At 55.7% G+C, this 17,275-nt stretch overlaps 1 protein-coding gene across 2 annotated transcripts in view; it reads left to right on the top strand.

Moving 5' to 3' along the window:
- The window catches only part of LOC104938105 (histone-lysine N-methyltransferase 2C-like), a 29,471-nt gene extending 12,617 nt beyond the window's left edge, over positions 1-16,854 (top strand). For both annotated transcript variants that reach the window (XM_027281739.1, XM_027281738.1), the window contains exons 19-48: positions 40-75; positions 374-496; positions 578-610; positions 691-813; positions 1,950-2,294; positions 2,402-2,475; positions 2,614-2,841; positions 3,197-3,331; positions 5,162-5,723; positions 5,869-6,734; positions 6,804-7,064; positions 7,147-7,502; positions 7,666-7,832; positions 7,912-8,271; positions 8,372-8,778; positions 9,067-9,175; positions 9,277-9,699; positions 9,789-9,903; positions 10,037-10,136; positions 10,225-10,288; positions 10,373-10,605; positions 11,013-11,453; positions 11,535-11,642; positions 12,531-13,496; positions 13,584-13,853; positions 13,974-14,150; positions 14,259-14,420; positions 14,502-14,637; positions 15,997-16,113; positions 16,794-16,854. In XM_027281739.1, coding sequence (XP_027137540.1) covers positions 40-75; positions 374-496; positions 578-610; positions 691-813; positions 1,950-2,294; positions 2,402-2,475; positions 2,614-2,841; positions 3,197-3,331; positions 5,162-5,723; positions 5,869-6,734; positions 6,804-7,064; positions 7,147-7,502; positions 7,666-7,832; positions 7,912-8,271; positions 8,372-8,778; positions 9,067-9,175; positions 9,277-9,699; positions 9,789-9,903; positions 10,037-10,136; positions 10,225-10,288; positions 10,373-10,605; positions 11,013-11,453; positions 11,535-11,642; positions 12,531-13,496; positions 13,584-13,853; positions 13,974-14,150; positions 14,259-14,420; positions 14,502-14,637; positions 15,997-16,040 — 7,424 coding nt within the window. In that variant the 3' untranslated portion in view covers positions 16,041-16,113; positions 16,794-16,854. The remainder of the gene's footprint in view (positions 1-39; positions 76-373; positions 497-577; positions 611-690; positions 814-1,949; positions 2,295-2,401; positions 2,476-2,613; positions 2,842-3,196; positions 3,332-5,161; positions 5,724-5,868; positions 6,735-6,803; positions 7,065-7,146; positions 7,503-7,665; positions 7,833-7,911; positions 8,272-8,371; positions 8,779-9,066; positions 9,176-9,276; positions 9,700-9,788; positions 9,904-10,036; positions 10,137-10,224; positions 10,289-10,372; positions 10,606-11,012; positions 11,454-11,534; positions 11,643-12,530; positions 13,497-13,583; positions 13,854-13,973; positions 14,151-14,258; positions 14,421-14,501; positions 14,638-15,996; positions 16,114-16,793) is intronic.
- The last annotated feature ends 421 nt before the right edge of the window (positions 16,855-17,275 follow it).

Genomic DNA, 17,275 nt, shown 5'->3' with positions numbered 1-17,275 from the left:
TTCTTGCCCCTTGTTTTTTTTTTTTTTTTTTTTTTTTAGGTACGTTCCAGGTGGAGCGCTCCCCCTCTCCATTCGGTAAGACTCCACGGGACAACCTTCCTCCTTCTCCAGATAACACTGACTGCTCCTCCTGTTTTTCCTCCTCCAGATAACACTGACTGCTCCTCCTGTTTTTCCTCCTCCAGATAACACTGACTGTTCCTCCTCCAGATAACACTGACTGCTCCTCCTGTTTCTCCTCCTCCAGATAACACTGACTGCCCCTCCTGTTTCTCCTCCTCCAGATAACACTGACTGCTCCTCCTGTTCCTCCTCCAGATAATACTGACTGCTCCCCTCCCTCTCTGTCTCTCTCTGCCTGTCTGTCTCTCAGCTGGTCTTGACATCATGGCCGATGACCCGTCTTTGACAGGAAGTGGGCGTGGCCAGAGGGTGGTGCAGGAGGAGCCTCTGGACGCCATCTTGAGTCCTGAGCTGGACAAGATGGTGACTGACGGTGAGTCCACGCTGTCTGACCGATCAGAGAGAGGCTCGGGGTGCCGTGGCTCACCTGTCTGACTGTGTCTCTGTTTTTCAGGTGCCATCCTCAGCAAACTCTACAAGATCCCAGGTAAGTGTTGGTCGTGTCGGCTCGGCTTGGCTCGATGCTGAGCTGCAGGTCCGACCGTTGATGCTGATGTTTGTGTGCAGAGCTGGAGGGGAAGGACGTTGAGGAGGTGTTCACTGCTGTCCTCAGTCCAAACAGCAACCAACCAGAGCAGAGCCAGCACACACACACTGTTGCTGGGAGCAAGACCAGCACACAGCACGCAGGTACACACACACACACAGCATGCAGGTACACACACACACACACAGTACGCAGGTGTACACACACACAGCACGCAGGTGTACACACACACAGCTCGCAGGTACACGCACACAGCACGCAAGTACACAGACACAGCACGCAGGTACACTCACAGCACGCAGGTACACTCACAGCACGCAGGTGTACACACACACAGCTCGCAGGTGCACTCACAGCACGCAGGTACACTCACAGCACGCAGGTACACTCACAGCTCGCAGGTACACTCACAGCACGCAGGTACACTCACAGCACGCAGGTACACTCACAGCGCGCAGGTACACTCACAGCGCGCAGGTACACTCACAGCACGCAGGTACACACACAGCACGCAGGTGTACACACACACAGCACGCAGGTGTACTCACAGCACGCAGGTACACTCACAGCACGCAGGTACACACACAGCACACAAGTACACACACACAGCACGCAGGTACACATACACAGCACGCAGGTGCACTCACAGCACACAGGTACACACTCACACAGCACGCAGGTACACACACACACACACAGCACGCAGGTACACACACACACAGCACGCAGGTACACACACACACACAGCGCGCAGGTACACACACACACAGCACGCAGGTACACATACACAGCACGCAGGTACACACACACACAGCACGCAGGTACACATGCACACAGCACGCAGGTACACATACACACAGCACGCAGGTACACACACACACACAGCATGCAGGTAACACACACAGCACGCAGGTACACACTCACACAGCACGCAGGTACACACTCACACAGCACGCAGGTACACACACACAGCACACAGGTACACACACACACAGCACGCAGGTACACACACACACAGCACGCAGGTACACACACACACAGCACACAGGTACACACACACACACACAGCACACAGGTACACACACACACAGGTACACACACACACAGCACACAGGTACACACACACACAGGTACACACACACACAGCACGCAGGTACACACACACACGTGATGTGCAGACTTCATGATGTAAACATTGATCAGTAGTGAAGTGCGACTCTGTTGGCTGCTGTCAATCAGTAAGTAAACAGACTTCCTGTTTGTGTGGACTTCCTGTCAGCAGCTTCTGTGTTTCCTCGCCTCCCGCTGGTGAACGGCATGATGGGAGCTGCTCCTCACTTTCCTAACACTCCCATGATGCCCGGCGGTGCCCAGGGTACGACGGGCTTCAGGTTGCCCCCGCCCGGCGGTGCCGCTCCCGTTCCTCTGCCGTGCCTCGCCCCCGGGCCAGCCTCGGCCAATCAGGGGCCGGCAGGAGGAGAGGGGGGCGATCAGGATGTGATGTCGACGGCTCAGAGGAGCATGTTGAAGTGGGAGAAGGAGGAGACGCTGGGAGAGATGGCCACCGTCGCTCCCGTCCTCTACTGCAACACCAACTTCCCCCAGCTGAAGGAGCAGTATCCAGGTACACACACCCACACACACACACACCTGTTTAAAGGACTACTTACTCAGCTTTCTGTCATAACAATGACAGCTGATACACTGTGTGTGTGTGTGTGTGTGTCTCAGACTGGTCCACCAGAGTGAAGCAGATCGCCAAGCTGTGGAGGAAGGCCAGCTCTCAGGACCGAGCGCCCTTCGTGGTGAGTTCTTCTGATCAAATCAAACATTAAGGGTCATCAGAAGGTCGTGGCGCTCTCCTCAGGTTATCTAAACGTTGTCTGAATGTTAGTTATTGTTTTGATAGTGGTTGTGTATTGACGGTGGTCTCTGTCCGGCAGCAAAAAGCTCGAGATAACCGGGCGGCTCAGCGCATCAACAAGGTGCAGCTGTCCAACGACCCACTTAAACGCCACCAACCGCTGGCACTGCAGCAGCAGCAGCACCCGCTGCCGCCACCGCCACCAGGAGGGCCTTATGACCCTGTTTCCATGGATACGGAGGGGGCGTTCAAAGACCCGCTGAGACCCAAAGAGTCCGAACAGGAGCAGGAGTGGAAGTTGAGACAGGTGAGCGGAGCTTGAGTGTGTTTGTCTTTAACACATCATCGCCTGACCTCCACCATGACGTAGAACCAGAGAGAGAGAGACCAACACAGCGGCCGTGACGGTGTCATCACGCGTTTGACCGGCGAACACGTGAAGTGAGTCACATGTTAAAAACGTGAATCACCTCTCTTGTTCTGCAGAGTGATGGCGATGACAGAACGCGGGGCCGCGGTGTTGGTTTCCCGCTCTGAACAGTAACCATGGTAACCACCAGGCTGCATGTCAGCTGTTGTCATTGTGTCATTGATGAAGATGATGTGCATGCTGAGCCTCACTCACTCACACTAATATCTCTGATGTAATTGTCATTGAAAAGGGAGAGGTAAATGACAGATGGGGAGCCGGTAAGAAGAGGCAGGAAAATCTCCCCCAAAGCAAAGTCCTAAAATCACCAACAGATAAAGATTGTCCCTACCAGGCATCTGTAGCAGGAGGTGGCAAAGAGGCTCTGGTAAGATCTCAAGGCGAACCTGTCGGAGGCAGACGTCCTGGATCCACCACCTCTGAAATCTTCTTCCTGTCCGTGTGTCAGCTTTCAGTGTGATCGCCTGGAGGTCAGCGGCTGCTCCGAGGACGGCCAATGAATGTGAAGCAAAGTGACGACGTGATCTTCAGGAAACGTTCAAAAAACGCTGAGTCATCACAAAGACACACGTTTGTTTATCTGACAGCAGTGATTACAACACAAGCTAACGTTAACGTAGCAACGCAGTCCGCTAACGACAACAGCACAGAGTCAAAGCTAACGTTAGCTTAGCAACGCAGTCCGCTAACGACAACAGCACAGTCAAAGCTAACGTTAGCTTAGCAACGCAGTCCGCTAACGACAACAGCACAGTCAAAGCTAACGTTACTGCACGTCACATATCGTTATCGTCGTTTTATGTCAGCTGGTGTTGCTGGTTAGCGTTAGCTTGATGCTCGTTAACGTCATTGCTAACCCTGTGGGTGTAGATGTTATTTTAGTTTTCAGCTAACGTGATGCTAACTCTTCTCTGAAGACAGATGTGACATTAGCCAAAAATAAATGGTGTAGCGTCCAAAGCTAAGGTGGAGCTAACGTGCTAACTGAAGCTAAGCTAAGGGTTAGCCGGCTGGCTGGGGCTCAGCTGTTGGTCGCGTCATGGTGTTTGAAACGTTTCCTGAACATTACACAGAGAACGTCATCAGAATGAAAACAGGCTGACCTCCAGGACTCAAACAGGAACCGAGCCCACAGACCAAAGACGATTTCAGAGACCAGGACCAGGACCGGTCACGGTCACCTTCTCTGGGCCGGCAAACTGTAGAGGGGTGGAGGCGGGGACACTGAACACACCGTAATCGACAACACCACCGTCACTCACAACACCACCGTCACCGTAATCGACAACACCACCGTCACCGTAATCGACAACACCACCGTCACCGACAACACCACCGTCACCGTCACCGACAACACCACCGTCACCGTAATCGACAACACCACCGTCACCGACAACACCACCGTCACCGTAACCGACAACACCACCGTCACTCACAACACCACCATCCCCGCGCCGTCACCAACAACACCACCGTCACTGACAACATCTCCGTCACCCGGAGTAGATGGACCCAGAGTCGGTGTCCGTGGCCTCCGTCTGTCTATGAACTCACTGACTTTATTTAAAGGGATGCTGCTGCTCCAGATGTTCTGCTGCCGTCCTTCAACATCCACCACACCAGAACCAGCTAACGGTGGCTCTGTCAGCTGGTTCTGGTTCTGAAGAACCACAGTAAGTGTTGAGTGTGCTGAAGGACGGCAGCAGCATTACTGTGCAGGTGTGATTAACCAGGTGAGAGACAGACAGGAAACACAGGGACAGGATGTGACCCCCTCCCACCCCCCCAACAGAACCAGAACCACAGACTGAAACACTTCTGATGCTCGAACACGTGATCACTGACATCTAGTGGTCACACAGCGTGACTGCAGTCCTGTGACTGAACAGTGACATCATTATATTTGTAAAACATGACTTCACATGGTCATCTGTGATGTCACACATGATGTAATGATTGAAGTGTTTTAGTCATGTGATTTCTGACCCCTCCCCTCCCCACTGCATGCTGTGACCTCATCAACATGAACTGAGTGACAGAGAGGGACAGACAGCTGCCATGACATCATGTTTGAACACTGACCTGTCTGTCTCTCTCCTGCCTGTCTCTCTCTGTCTCTCTCTCCACCTGTCTCTCTTCTGCCTGTCTCTCTCCTGCCTGTCTCTCTCTACCTGTCTCTCTCCTGCCTGTCTCACAGCAGCTGCGTCAGAAGTGTAAGCAGCAGGCGAAGATGGAGGCGGTTCAGAAGTTGGAGCAGGTGAAGAGTGAGCAGCTCCTCCATCAGCGGCAGCAGCTGTTGGGGAGTCAGCGCGTCTCCCCAGAGATGGGAGGCAGCACCTCCCCGCTGCATCCAGCGGCATCCAGGGAGGGTCAGTGCAGACAGCACCTCCTCCTGCAGGGAGGCCAGACTTCCGGACCGGCTGACGATGTCTTCCTCAGACCACAGGCGCCTCCTCCCTCCGGCTTCTCCTCCCTCCCTCACTCCCCTCATTCCTCCTCCCCTCTCCACCAGCCCCCGTCCTCACCCCAGATGTTCTCCCCACCCTCCTCCCGCCCCTCTTCACCTTGGGACCCCTACAGTAAGGTCGCAGGAACTCCTCGCCCTACCTCCTCTCAGGCTGGAGGTCTCCCAGCTCCCCAGCAGCAACGTCGCAACTCCCTCAGCGCCTCCCCAGCCCACGATGCCTTCAGCTCCCCCACACCGTCCCCTGACTCCTGCAAGACCTCCGACGTCTCCAGGGCCCTCCTGCCCCAACCAGGTAACTCCCACTTCTACCTGTTTTCTCCTTCTGGTGACTGTCTCCTCCTTGTGTTCACCTCCTGGTGACTGTCTCCTCCTGGTGACTGTCTCCTCCTTGTGTTCTCCTCCTGGTGACTGTCTCCTCCTTGTATTCTCCTCCTCAGGACTGCAGCAGAGCAGAGGAGGTATGATGAGCCCCTCCTCGGGGCTCCACGTTGGGATGCGAGCGGCGGACTACCAGAGGTCTTCCGGCGGCACTAACATCCGCGTGGGGGCGTCGGAGCTGTACGGCCGGCACGGCGAGCTGCTCCAGGGCGGGCTGTTCAAGGCCCCCATGCCCCCCCAGCACCAGGCTCAGCCGGAGGTGTTCGGCAGCACAGGAGGAGCAGCAACAGGAGGAGCAGGAAGGAGGGACCCGTCCAGACCTGCAGACCTGGGCTTTGACCCGTCCTTCCCGTCCAGTCCGCTGTCGGGCTTGGGCTCACCTCACCGCAGCCCGTACGCTCAGACGCCGGGCACGCCCAGACCGGACTACGTGCAGCAGCTGACCGACCCGTTCACGCAGCAGTCGCCTTTAACCTCGCGGCCTTCGCCTGACCCATACGCCAACCCTCAGACTCCCGGTACACCGCGGCCACACTCTGACCCCTCGTATCTCAGCACGCCGCCGCCGCACAGGCTGGAGCAGTACACCCAGCAGCAGTCTGCCAGCCGCCGGCCTTCCCCCTCCCACACCAACATCGACCCTTACTCCTCCAACCCCGGTACACCCCGGCCCTCCGTCACTGAACGCTTCCCCCGATCACCGGGGAGTCAGCGGAGCGCCGACGGCTACCCCCAGCCCAGCGGTACGCCGCGACCCTCGCCAGATCCCTACGCCCCACAACCGTCCACGCCACGGCCCCAGAAGGCCCCGGAGCCCTTCAGCCAGAGCCAAGTGGACAGCTTCACACCTCAGGCTGCAGGATCCGGATCGTCCCCTTTGGCTCCTGGCCTGTCCGGAGAGACGTTCACCCCGACACACCACCAGGTAAGGAGGACGCCGTCCTCACAGCTGTGTGCCGCAGCCTTCACCTGGACTCATGTCTCCTGTCTTCAGTCTCCAGGACGACAGCAACAGCAGGACTCGTTCCCCAGAACCCCCAGCAGCCAGACCCCAAAGCACCCTGGGATACTGGAGGAGAGCAGCTTCCCTGGCCTGGCAGGTCAGGACCTCTTCGAGCAGAGTCACATGACACCGGGCTCCTCGCAAACGGACAAGACAACAACCAATGAGATGGCAGCGCTGGCCGCGGCTTCTTTAGATGGACCAATGAGCATGCTGCCTCAGCTCGGCGACTCAGAGGAGAAGCTCAGACAGGTAGGACAGGTGTTTGCCTCTGCTCTGCTTCACAGAGGTTCGGTTCTGCTGAGTTCTACTCGTGTTCTGTGTGTTCCCTCAGCGTCAGCGGCTCCGGCAGCTCATCCTGAGGCAGCAGCAGCAGAAGAGCGCCTTACGGCAGGAGAAGGGTCTGCAGGAGGCAGCTTCTGACGCTCCACCCGGACCCGCCCCTGGTTCTGCCACATCACGACACTGGGCCCAGGAGGAGTCTTCCACTGCTCCTCCAACAGACCTGTTTGGACGCCCACCACCTCCTTACCCTGGCACAGGGAGGCCCAGCGGGGAGCCGGGGGCTCCAGCGCCGAGGTTCCCTGCAGGTTTCCGAGGGGAGCAACAGAGAGTCTTCACCCCAAGCGAGGCTCCCTTCCCCAGGCAGAGCCTGCCGAGAGAGCTGGGGGTCCGAGGACCGGTTCTGAGGTGAGACGGGCAACCAGAACAGACCGGACCCAGTCCTGATGATGGTGGTGGTGGTGATGATGATGATCTCCTCTCTCCTTCTTCCTCCTTCCTCCTCCTCCTCCTCCCTCCTCCCTCCTCCTCTCTCCTCCTCCTCCCTCCTCTCCCCCTCCTCCTCCTCCAGGTTCAGTGCTCCTCCAGGAGCTCCAGCAGGTCTCCAGGACTCCTCCTTGCGTCCTCCCCAGGGTTCGGTGCCTGTGTCTGGGCTGAGTGTGGAGATGAGGAGGTCGCTGCCTGGAGAGTTCACTGGTATCCGCCCCCTCTCTGCTCCCAGCGCTCACCTGATGTCAGGTGAGGACCGGTTCTGACAGGTTCTGACAGGTTCTGGTCTTACTACAGGCTCCTGACTCCTCCCTCGTCTCCTCCCCAGGTGTCCCCCAGCCCTTCATCCCACGCTCCCTCCCCCTCCAGCAGCACAGCATCATGGGTCAGCCGTACATCGAGCTCCGACACCGCGCCCCTGAGAACCGCCTGAGGCTGCCCTTCCCTCTCCCCGCCGGCCCGGACCCCGACCCGTCTCTGGTCCGGTCTGGTCCTGGGGTCAGGATGGGGGAGGCTCCGCTGATGGAGCACCTCGGACAGACAGCAGCACTGACGCAGAGCAGCGAGCCGGCGCTCCCGGGGGCTGATGGGATGGAGGAGCACCTGGAGGACTCAGCCGTGAAGGATCTGGAGGACGTGGAGGTGAAAGATCTGGTGGACCTGAACCTGAACCTGGACCCTGAAGACGGTGAGAGGTCACATGATTATCATTATTTCACTGAAATCTTCTGGAAGCTTCTCCTCTCATCAACATGTCTCCTCCTCTCCTCTTCTCCTCTCCTCTCCAGGTAAGGAGGACCTGGATCTGGGTCCTAATGACCTCCACCTTGATGACTTCTTGCTGTCGGGGAAGTTTGACCTGATCGCGTACGCCGACCCCGAGCTCAACCTGGAGGACAAGAAGGACATGTTCAACGAGGAGCTAGACCTGGGGGAGTCGGTGGAGGAGAAGGAGGGAGGAGAGAGGAGGGACGGAGCCGGCGGGCCCAAGAAGACGGATAGCCACGCCTACCTGATAGGACAGATGAAACAGGAAGTGCACGACGGCGCCAACACAGAAGCCCGGGACGGCGCCTCTGTAACCCAGCACCCCGCACCTCAGCCTGGGCTCGGCAACGCCGGCAGACCCCCCAGACCTCCAGGAGCCGAGGCAGCAAGCTCCGACCACACCGCCGCCTCCACCCTGCTCAGCAAGGTGAGGTCATCAGTGAGGTCATCAGTGAGGTCATCATCACTGATACTGAACCAGTCAGCAAAAATATGATGAAGGAACTCATGAAAAACTTTATGTCTCGCCCTCCCTCACCTCCTCCCTCCTTTTCTCTCTCCCTCACCTCCTCCCTCCTTCTCTCTCCCTCACCTCCTCCCTCCCTCCTTCTCTCCCTCCTTCTCTCCCTCCCTCACCTCCTCCCTCCTTCTCTCCCTCCCTCACCTCCTCCCTCCTTCTCTCTCACTCACCTCCTCTCTCCCTTTCTGCTGGAAGAAGGTAGAGGACTCTGGCTTTGGTTCAGGGTCACTGTCAGCTCTCCAGCCCCAGGAACAGGCTCCATCAGCAGGCATGGCTCCCAGAGTTCACCCCCCCATGGCTGGAGGTATTCTGACTTTATTGATCAATGATCATTATTGACAGATTATTGATCAGTGTCTGTGCCTTACAGATTATTGATCAGTGTCTCTTGGTGTCCTTCTTCAGGTCCACAGCCAGTCTTCCAGCAAAAACCGTTTGGACTGTCCTCGTCCTCCTCGGCTCTCTTCACCTCCCACCCTCAGGGCCTCCTCGGGCCTCCTCACCCTACTCTGACTCCTCAGGGCCCCTCTGCCCCATCTCACCCACTGTCTCTCCAACCCTCCCAGCCTCACCTCCTCCTCCAGAATCAGCCTCCACACCCGGGGACCTCCACCCAGATCCAAAACCAAGCTGTCTTCCCCCAGAAACCAAACCAGGACCAGGAACTGGACCTGGACCAGGACCAGCACAGGCCCCTGCTTCTGGAGGAACAGCCGCTCCTCCTGCAGGACCTCCTGGACCAGGAGCGCCAGGAGCAGCAGCAGCAGAAACAGATGCAGGCCCTGATCAGACAGAGGTCCACCACAGAGGCTGTGATACCAAACATGGGTAAGACCTGAACCAGTACCACTGTTCTGTGTCGTATGCTTTTAATTTGAAAGGTAACTGTGTGTGTGTGTGTGTGTGTGTGTGTTCAGCAGACTTTGACTCCATCTCTGACCCCATCATGAAGGCCAAGATGGTGGCTCTGAAGGGCATCAACAAGGTCATGACCCAGGGCAGCCTGGGACTCAACCCCATGGTCATCAACAGGTACGACGACCTCTGACCTCTGAGGGAACCGCTGACATTCTACTTCCTGTGTGGATGTTTCTGACGTGTGTGTGTGGATGTTTCTGACGTGTGTGTGTGTGTGTGTGTGTGTGTGTGTGTGTGTGTGTGTCAGGTTCCAGCAGGCCCCGGTGGTCCCGGTGGCAGCACAGAGGGCCCCTGTGGTTCCTCTGGGTTCAGAGGGGACTCCTCAGCCTCCACACCTGGTGGCACAGGTGCGTAACCACGATACAACGTCTGGCTCGTCATCATTAAAACCTAATTCACTGAATTAGTGTAATCGATCCTGTGTCTTCCTGTCAGGACGGAAAGTTGAACCCTCCGCTGGTGCGCCCGACCCCCCCCAGCTTCGGCCCGGGCTTCGTCAGTGAGTATCCGAGCTGCGAAGACTCGACTGCTTGTCCGAGTCCGGTCCAGCCGACACAAACCAAAGCTGTTGTGTCTCCTGCAGACGAGTCTCAGCGGCGTCAGTACGAGGAGTGGTTGGGGGAGACGCAGCGGCTCCTGCAGATGCAGCAGCGCCTCCTGGAGGAGCAGATCGCCGCTCACCGCAAGTCCAAGAAATCTCTGTCGGCCAAACAGAGAACGGCCAAGAAGGCCGGCCGACCCTTCGCCGATGAGGACGCTGCCCAGCTCCGCCACATCACGGAGCAGCAGGGCACGGTCCAGAAACAGCTGGAGCAGGTACACGACCACACCTGGGGGAGGCGGAGCTCCTTCTCACTCGTCATCCACATTAGCATGTCACCTACCGGAAGAACCAGTCGAGTTTATCGGCGCAGTGGGACAGCTGCAGAGAGTTTCCTGATGGACAGATCGCTTTAGTTAGCCGTGCAGCTAACGTTAGCGGTCCCTAGCACCCAAGCTTTGAAGCTAACGTTAGCTGCACGCCTAACTAGCTAACGTAAAAGTGAAGCTAAACTGCTCGTCAGGAAACTCGTCAGCTGTGGGTGGAGCCATGGGTGGTGCAGCTATTCACAATGTGCACATTAGAAAAGGTTCTGTTGGTGTTCAGGGGGTGAATCCTCTGAGTGTTTGCAGCAGCGGGATGGCGTCAGGCGGTGACGAGCTTTGTGTCGGTGTGTGTTCAGATCCGGAAGCAGCAGAAGGACCACGCGGAGCTGATTGAGGACTACAGGACCAAACAGCAGCAGCAGAGGGCGCTGCAGCAGCAGCCGGCTGCTCCTCCCATGATGCCTGCAGGAGCTCCTCCTCAGCCCGTTGTGACCATGCAGCCCCACCCGGGCGGTCCCACCCCAGCCCGCGTCCCAAACATACCCCCTGGTTGGACCCCAGGTGGAGGGGCCCCAGGGGTGATAAGGCAGAGGATGCCTCTTCATCTGCCTCCTCAGATGCCCCCCGCCCCGCCCCAGCCTCGCCCGCACACCCAGACCCCTCCGGCCATGGTGCCCGGCCTCGCTGCACAGACAGCGGCCTTTACTGCAGGTCCCAGGGGGCCCGCTGGTGGCCCCAGGGGGCCCGCTGGTGGCCCCAATGGAGCCGCAGGAGACGGAGCTGCACCCCCTCGACAGGTAATGCTCCTCTACCGGAGGAGCTGTTTTTTACTCACAGGTGTGCAGCTCAGAGTGACAGGTGTCTGTTTCTGTGTGCAGGTGAACTTTGATGACAACAACCCGTTCAGTGAAGGTTTCCAGGAGAGAGAGAGGAGGGAGAGGCTGAGGGAGCAGCAGGAGAGGCAGAGAGTCCAACTCATGCAGGAGGTACACACATTTATACACATACACACACATTTATACACACACACACACACACACACATTTATACACATACACATTTATACACACTCATTTATACACACACACACACTTATACACATACACACACACTTATACACATACACACACATTTATACACATACACACACATTTATACACACACACACACACATTTATACACACACACACACATTTATACACACACACATTTATACACATACACATTTATACACACACACACACACATTTATACACACACACACACACATTTATACACACACACATTTATACACACACACACACACACACACACTTATACACATACACACACATTTATACACACACACACATTTATACACACACACACTTATACACATACACACACATTTATACACATACACACACATTTATACACACACACACATTTATACACATACACACACATTTATACACACACACACATTTATACACACACACACATTTATTTATACACACACACATTTATTTATACACACACACATTTATACATACACACACATATTTATACACACACACACACATACACACACACATTTATACACACACACATTTATACACACACACACACACACTTATACACACACACATTTATACACACACACACACACACATTTATACACACACACGTGTAGCTGTTGTTGACGTGTAGTCATTGACGTGTAGCTGTTGTTGACGTGTAGCTGTTGTTGACGTGTAGCCGTTGACGTGTAGCTGTTGTTGACGTGTAGCCGTTGTTGACGTGTAGCTGTTGTAGCTGTTGTTGACGTGTAGCTGTTGTTGACGTGTAGCTGTTGTTGACGTGTAGCCGTTGACGTGTAGCTGTTGACCTCTCAGGTGGAGCGTCATCGCGCTCTGCAGCAGAGGCTGGAGCTGGAGCAGCAGGGCCTTCTGGGGGCCTCCGTGGGTCCTGGAACCGGAGTAGCAGCCATGCCCGTATCTGGAGCTGTATCTGGGGCTCGAGTCGGACCTGGAGGTCCCGCTGGATCGGCGCCTGCCACCGGAGGGGACAGCCTCTCCCAGATGCCTTTCTTCAGCTCTGAGCTGCCCCAGGACTTCCTCCAGTCCCCTCCGTCTTCCAGACCTCCTCCACAGCACCAGGGCCAGGCGGGGGCTCCGTTCCCCCAACAGGCAGGCCTCCATCAGGGCTTCACGGGAGGACCCCTGCACCCTGGAGCTCACCCGGCTGCAGCAGAGCGGCCTCCTGTGGATTTGGCTCTTTCCAACCTCCAAACCAGGCCACGGTTCTCCGGCCCCGTCGGGCCCACCAGGCCCGCAGCCCAGGGACAGGTACGAGCTGTCGGGATAGGAGCAGCAGGAGTGACCCTCTCCCATCCTGGAGGTCAAGCTCATCAGTTTGGTCACGACTCCTCCTCTTCCTCCCCCTCTAACCCCTTCCCCCCCTCCTTCCCCTGCGCCTCCTCTGGAGGCCCCGCCTCCCTCATCCAGCTGTACTCTGACATCATCCCCGACGACAAACCAAAGAAGAAGAGGAGCAAGAAGAGGGACGGCGACGACGCCGCAGGCGGAGGAGGAGCCAGGACGCCGCTGTCCTCACACTCTGACGACATCACAGCCCCGCCCACTCCGGCTGTCTCTGACACTTCCTGCTCCACGCCAACTCGGAGCAGCACGGACCAATCAGATCTGTGCTTCTCTCTAAGCTCCTCCCTCTGTGGTCTGGCTCCGTCGTCAGAGTTGGAGAGGCAGCTGTCAGTCATCTCTGCAGCCCAGCAGAGAGGCTCCGTCTTGGGCATGGAGTCTGTGAGAGGTCCCCTGTGTGCAGCTGGTCTGGAGGTCAAGGTTAGGATCACAACCAGTAGCAGATGGTCGTGGTGCTGAAGTGTCGGCTCAGGTTTTTAGTGTTGTGTCGTCTCGTCTTCCCTGCAGGAGGAGCGCGAGGAGGGAGGAGCATGTGGGGGAGGTGTGGTGAAGACGGAGGAGGGCGGGGGTGAGGGATTCTCCTCCCCCTCTCCTCTCCACGGAGGAAAAGATGGAGATGGAGGGAAGGAGCTGCTCAGACACCTGCTGAAGGAGAAGACCTCCCCGCCCACCACACCCTCACCCACCCGCCAGACCCCGCCCACTGCCCGCAGACAGCTGTCCAATGAGAGCGTCCGGTCCGAGGAAGAGGACAGACCTGGTTCCCATGGCAACATGGTGAGGAGGGGGTTCACTTTAATGTTGTAATGACTGACGTTAGCTCATAGCGCTAGCTGCAGTGTAACTCACACTCAGTCCCATAATGCCTCTGTTACCGTGGCGACCTGTGTCCTCCAGGTAAGCAGTCCAGACCTGCTGGACTCGTCCGGCAGGAAGAAGACAACGCAGCGCTGTAAGAGACTCGCTCGGCCGGACAAAGACAGAGCTCCACCCAAAAACAAGAGGAGGAAGAAGGAGGAGGAGGAGAAGACGCTCCACTCCTCCTCTGACCCGCTGATGACTCACCTCACACAGGTAGCCATGTTTTTGCAACTGCCTCTGTTCTTTCACTTCCGTCAGTTATTGATCACTGATAGTTATTAGCAGCTGATTGTATTGATGGTTGATTACTGCCCCCTCCAGCTGTCAGTGCTGCCCCTCATGGAGCCCGTTCTGGGGGTGGATCTGAGTCTGTTCCCCCCATACGGCAGCTCCTCTCTGGGCAGAGACTCCAGACTGACCGGCTCCTTTGGCAACGCCTGCCTAGATGGAGTCACTGACTACTACTCCCAGCTCATATACAAGGTACTACTACAGTTGTACTACAGTATAGCTACAGTACTACTACAGTTATACTACCGTCATTCACTCGTGTCTCTCCTCCAGCAGAATAACCTAAGTAACCCGCCCACACCTCCGGCCTCCCTACCTCCCACCCCCCCACCTGTTGCCAGGCAGAAACTGGTGAATGGCTTCGCCACAACAGAGGAGCTGTCGAGGAAAGACATCACCGAGCAGGACGGTAAGACAACAGAAATATGGCCATAAAAATATACATGACATCATCAGGACGGTAAGACGGAGACGTGAGACACTAGAGATGTGAGCCATTAGATATGTATGACAGTAGATATATGACAATAGAGATGTGAGACGGTAGAGATGTGACAACAGATATGACACAGTAGACATGTGAGACATTAGAGATGTGACAATAGAGATGCATGACAGTAGAGATGTGACAACAGATATGACACAGTAGAGATGCGAGACAGTAGAGATGCGAGACAGTAGAGATGCATGACAGTGGAGATGCGAGACAGTATAGATGCATGACAGTGGAGATGCGAGACAGTAGAGATGCATGACAGTAGAGATGCGAGACAGTAGAGATGCGAGACAGTATAGATGCGAGACAGTATAGATGCGAGACAGTAGAGATGCGAGACAGTAGAGATGCATGACAGTAGAGATGCGAGACAGTAGAGATGTGAGACAGTAGAGATGCATGACAGTGGAGATGCGAGACAGTGAGATTGTGAGAACAGTGAGAGATGCACATGACAGTGGAGAGCGCGAGACAGTAGAGATGCAATACAGTGGAGATGCGAGACAGTAGAGAGCATGACAGTGGAGATTGCAGAGAACGTGGAGATGCATGAACAGTGAGAGCGAGACAGTAGAGATGTGAGACAGTAGAGAATCCATGGACAGTGGAGATGCGAGACAGTTAGAGATGCATGACAGTGGAGATGCGAGAGATAGAGATGCGGACAGTAGATGATGCGAGACAGTAGAGATGCATGACAGTGGAGATGCGAGACAGTAGAGATGCGAGACAGTAGAGATGCATGACAGTAGAGATGCATGACAGTAGAGATGCGAGACAGTAGAGATGCGAGACAGTAGAGATGCGAGACAGTAGAGATGCATGACAGTGGAGATGCATGACAGTGGAGATGCATGACAGTGGAGATGCATGACAGTGGAGATGCATGACAGTGGAGATGCGAGACAGTAGAGATGTGAGACAGTAGAGATGAGACACTCGAGATGTGAGCCATTAGATATGTATGACAGTAGATATATGACAATAGAGATGTGAGACAGTAGAGATGAACAAAGACATGTGAGACACTAGAGATTGTGACAATAGACAGTGAGACATTAGAGATGTGAGACATAAAAGATGTGGACAGTAGAGATGTGAGACAGTAGAGATGCGAGACAGTAGAGATGTGACAATAGACATGTGAGACACTAGAGATGTGACAATAGACATGTGAGACATTAGAGATGTGACAATAGAGATGCATGACAATAGAGATGCGAGACAGTAGAGATGCGAGACAGTAGAGATGTGAATTTTTTTTTCTCTCAGTTAAAGGTGTGAAAGCAGAAGGGGGGGGGGGCTTATGGCTCTAAACCACGCCTCCAAGACTGTAGATGTCCCCGCCTCTCTGCCGACCCCGCCCCACAACAACCAGGAAGAGCTCAGGTACCAAAGAAGAAGAAGGTCTCCTCCTGTTGCTCTGACACGTCTCTTCTCCTCCTCCTCCTGTTGCTCTGACACGTCTCTTCTCCTCCTCCTGTTGCTCTGACACGTCTCTTCTCCTCCTCCTCCTGTTGCTCTGACACGTCTCTTCTCCTCCTCCTGTTGCTCTGACACGTCTCTTCTCCTCCCCTCCTGTGCTGACTCTCTCCCTCTCCTGTTGCTCTGACACGTCTCTCTCCCCTCCTCCTCCGTTTGCCTGACACGTCCTCTCTCCTCCTGTTGCTCTGACACTCCTCTCCTCCCCTCCTGTTGCTCTGACACGTCGCTCTCCTCCTCCTCCTCCTGTTGCTCTGACACTTCTCTCCTCCTCCTCCTCCTGTTGCTCTGACACTTCCCCCCTCCTCCTGTTGCTCTGACACTTCTCTCTCCTCCTCCTGTTGCTCTGACACGTCTCTTCTCCTCCTCCTCCTGTTGCTCTGACACGTCTCTTCTCCTCCTCCTCCGTTGTGCTCTCACGTCCTCGTTCTCCCTCCTCTGTTGCTCTGACACGTCTCTTTCTCCTCCTGTTGCTCTGACACGTCTCTTCTCCTCCTCCTCCTGTTGCTCTGACACGTCTCTCTCCTCCTCCTCCTGTTGCCTGCACTTCTCTTCTCTCCTCCTCCCTCCGTCCTGTTCTCCTTCAGGGTCCAGGAGTCGTCGAGCGTGAACAGTCCCTGATGGTTTTGTCCCGGTCGTCCTCCGGAGAGCGGTGCCGACATGGAGGTGAGCAGGTATCCTGACCTCTCCTTCATCAAGCTGGAGCCGCCCTCGCCCGTCCGTCGCCTACATTTCCCATCAATGCCCTGCTCCTGGGGGAAAGGTCAGTCAGTGTCAGAGAACGTCTCAGTAAAGTGGTTTTTCATCTAATTATCCATTGTAATATGTGTCTGTGTCTGTGTGTGTGTGCTCGTGTGGTGGTGTGTGTGTGGTGTGTGTGTGTGTGTGCGCGCTCGTGTGTGTGTGTGTGTGTGTGTGTGTGTGTGTGTGCTCGTGTGTGTGGTTGCGTGTGTGTGTTGTGTGTGTGTCAGGTTGGCAGTGAAACAGGAAGGAAGGCGGAGCCTAACTATCAGGGCCCTCCCTCCTGCTCTAACACAGACCTGGTTACCATAGCGATAACCCTGAACCC

This window comes from Larimichthys crocea, chromosome VIII (genome assembly GCF_000972845.2).
Source record: "Larimichthys crocea isolate SSNF chromosome VIII, L_crocea_2.0, whole genome shotgun sequence".
NCBI lineage: Eukaryota > Metazoa > Chordata > Actinopteri > Sciaenidae > Larimichthys > Larimichthys crocea.
Note: the sequence above shows the minus strand (reverse complement) of the source record. Positions and strands in the feature narration are given on the sequence as shown.